Raw genomic sequence first — 3,313 nt, forward strand, 5'->3', positions numbered from 1 at the left:
TTTCGATCATCTGTACGCGTGCCATTTAATTTGTGTATTACACAAATCTTTCCACGAAACAGACAGTTTTAAGTGCAAAAGGTGCGAAAGTGCAGAATCACTCCAGCATCCCCTCTTGTCCGTTCTTATATTTAAGATCATCTTAAGACAACACTTAAGATGATTTTGAAATAAGGCTCGACTATGAATACTTTGTTAATACTTAGCCAGTAAAATGATCTGTATAGCATCGTGCAAATTATTTTTTTTGTTAAATAGTTCTCGGACATGTAATTGAGATGACCATGAATATAAGAGTAGATTCTGAACCTTGGTATGCGTACTAGCGCAAATTGCCGAATCGGCTATTAGCGATACGATCGACGTACCGTATCTGTGTTATACAGTTTTTTCTCAGAGAGAAATTAATTTCTTCCTCCGCGCGTATATCTCGAGCTTTCGCATCGTGCCCGATTTTCCGTAAATAAAATATGAAGATGAGAAGTTAAATGTTCCTCGGGGCATTTTCTTACGAGTTCGCTCAACAATAGAAGAAAAACCGATTGTGACACCGGAGTATCGATATTACGGAAGGTAGTCGCCTATCCCGTGGTACAAAGCGACAGTTGCGTACAAAGCAGTGTGCGAGAATGAGAGGTTGCTCTTCTGTCTTCGTTCCTGCAGATATCGCGCAGAAAGTAATTTCCGCGTGACGCGAGTTGAAATTACTTTTTGTTAAACGAAGGCGCGTTGCGCGCTGCTCACTATTTTCGCGTAGGTATAAAAGGCGCAAGTTTATAAAGGGATTAGACTTCGTTACATTTAGCACCCGCGGTCACTGCCGCGAAGTTGAAACTTTCATCCCTCCCTCGGCATGTCGCGTTAATAATAATAACGCCAGTTCATTAGGAGCGCATGTTTTGTTAAACAATCTCCGCGAGCTCGACGAGGAGGTTAATATAAAAAGCCAAGATGAAGTTCAAAGCCCTTTTCCCTCGATGAAACCATTTCTGCCGTCTCGCGTTTCAAAGGCACGTCGGAAAAATTGCTCAGTGGCTGGCATTCGTTACCAGCCATTGATGCCCGTCGTTGGAGGAAGCCGCGCGAGAGACGTTTGACAAGTGACATAATATAATACCAGATTTTTTTTTCCGACGTGTGAGATAATCGACGTTGAAGGTCGGGATAATAATGAGCTCTGTCAACGATTCTCGGAGCGAGGCGCTCCGTGACGAGGCGCGGCAATTACGAGTCAAAAATTAATTCGATTTCGCATTCAGCTCGCAAGGCGGACTCTCCGCGAGGCGCCGAACGGCCTTCACACGTTAACCCAAACATGCGCGTTTCGTGCGCGCACACGTATACGGCATTCGTCGCATTCGTAACGAGCTGTTTGCCAAATTCATGCAAATATGTATGGATCGTACGAGATGCTTGAGGGGAGAAGCGGGTGGGGGAGGGAGAGAGAAAGAAAGAAAGAAAGAGAGAGAGAAAGAGATGGGACGCCTCGCCTACTCGTACGTTATTAACATTCATGAACTGCAGTCGAGCCGCTCTGTCCTCCTTCCTCGCCTTTGTATTTCTTCCGTTCGTTTCTTCGCGCGGTTTCCTACCGTTTCGGCGCAGTTTTTCGCGAAGGCGAAATTTTATCGCGTCGGCGAGCCCGCTTGCATATTGAGAGCCCGCAATGAGGCCGCCATGAATACAAATCGCGTTAGAAAAATCGAAGTTATATTTGGGCACAATAGCTGCAGTCCCCGATGCGCTGCGATTCGTCGACGATTGCGTGAATGAAGACAATATTGTTTCCGACACGGTTCCTCTTCTTCTTCTTTTTTTGTTTTGTTTGTTTCGCGTAACCTGACTCAACCGGACCTCGTAGAAACCAGTTTTATAACGTGGAAATAAAGGTAATTCGCAGCGCGAAATTACGATAGATTAATCTAAATTCTCGTTTATTTTTTTTTAATAAATGAGTGGCAAATTCATGAATACACATTAACGTTTAAAGAGTTGTTGCAAAATATGATAACTACTGTGGAAATAATACACTACCCATTGTAGTTATATTTTTAAGTTTAATTAAATTTTATTCGTTAAAAAATGTATTCAAGTATATTAATATGGATGATACGCCGTGAAATTTAAATTTACACGCTCGAAAGTTGCGCGAATGCGGAAGTTAAACATATTCCGCCTATACTCGGGGAGAATTAACGCTCGGCCGCGAAAATCGGTAAAACTTCTGTTGGAGTTTGCGGGAGCCGATAAGTTTCCTAGACCCGGTTTTTTTATTTTCTGATTAAATGTTAATTAGAGGTCAGTCGATTATCTGGCTCTTCTAAAGCAAACGGCACACGATACTATTTTTCCTACTGGATTGCCGATGGGGAAACCGCTGATCAAAATTTTGTACACCAATGCCCACTAATGCCCGCTAATGCAGTGGACATTACTTTATTTTATTATTTTATTTTATTTTGTTTGATTTTATCTTTATAATGTCTCAGCAAGGCCTAATGCCCAAGAAATGTCTAGTAACGCCTAGTAATACCGCAAATCTGTACACCACAATGTCCTCGACGATTTACGAGGTCTGTTCAAAAAGTATCGCGAATTTTGTGTTTTTTCAAAAATTATTTATTTATTCATGAATATCTATGTTGTCCCCTTCAAAGTAATCCCCATCAGATATTATACACTTGTGCCAACGTTTTTTCCAATCTTCGAAGCACTTCAAAAAATCCTTTTTTTGATCTTGTTCAGCTCCTCCTTCGATGCCGTCTTTATCTCCTCAATCGTGGCGTAGCGTCGTCCTTTCATGGGCCTCTTCAGTTTCGGGAACAAGAAAAAGTCACAGGAGGCCAGGTCTGGGGAATACGGTGGCTGCGGCATCATTAGTGTGTTGTTTTTGGCCAAAAATTCGCGCACAAGCAACGATGATTTTTGGTCGAAAGTGAGCAATTTTGGTACGAATTTCGCGGCGATCCGTCTCATGCCCAAATCATTGGTAAAAATCGAATGGCACGAGCCAATCGATAGGTTTAGGTCCTCAGCAACTTCTCTAACGGTGATTCGACGATTGGCCAATACTATTTTCTTCACTTCATCAATGTTTTCGTCTGTTATTGATGTGCTCGGGCGTCCGGCACGCTCTTCGTCGTTCACATCTTCTCGGCCCTCTGAGAACATTTTGTACCACCGATAAACGTTGCTTTGGTTCAAGGTAGCTTCACCATATGCCACAGTCAACATTCGGAATGCATCCGCGCACTTAATTTTGTTTTTCACACAAAATTTGATATACAGGGTGTTTCAGGGTTAAGTGTCCTAA

At 42.6% G+C, this 3,313-nt stretch overlaps 2 protein-coding genes across 2 annotated transcripts in view; one reads left to right on the forward strand and one right to left on the reverse strand.

The window, feature by feature from the left end:
* The window catches only part of LOC105559723 (headcase protein), a 176,128-nt gene that overhangs the window by 12,039 nt on the left and 160,776 nt on the right, over positions 1-3,313 (forward strand). The window lies entirely within an intron of this gene.
* LOC105559718 (putative uncharacterized protein FLJ37770) lies at positions 2,571-3,276 on the reverse strand. The gene has a single exon (XM_012008227.1). The coding sequence runs from the start codon at positions 3,232-3,234 to the stop codon at positions 2,716-2,718; it is 519 nt and encodes a 172-aa protein (XP_011863617.1). The 5' UTR covers positions 3,235-3,276; the 3' UTR covers positions 2,571-2,715.

Source organism: Vollenhovia emeryi, unplaced genomic scaffold (assembly GCF_000949405.1).
Source record: "Vollenhovia emeryi isolate VEMERY1.0 unplaced genomic scaffold, V.emery_V1.0 DF939257.1, whole genome shotgun sequence".
In the NCBI taxonomy this organism is placed as follows: domain Eukaryota; kingdom Metazoa; phylum Arthropoda; class Insecta; order Hymenoptera; family Formicidae; genus Vollenhovia; species Vollenhovia emeryi.

Bases quoted from the DNA above. Each gene is read 5' to 3' on its own strand.
- LOC105559718 (XM_012008227.1), bottom strand. From the start codon at position 3,234: ATGTTGACTGTGGCATATGGTGAAGCTACCTTGAACCAAAGCAACGTT.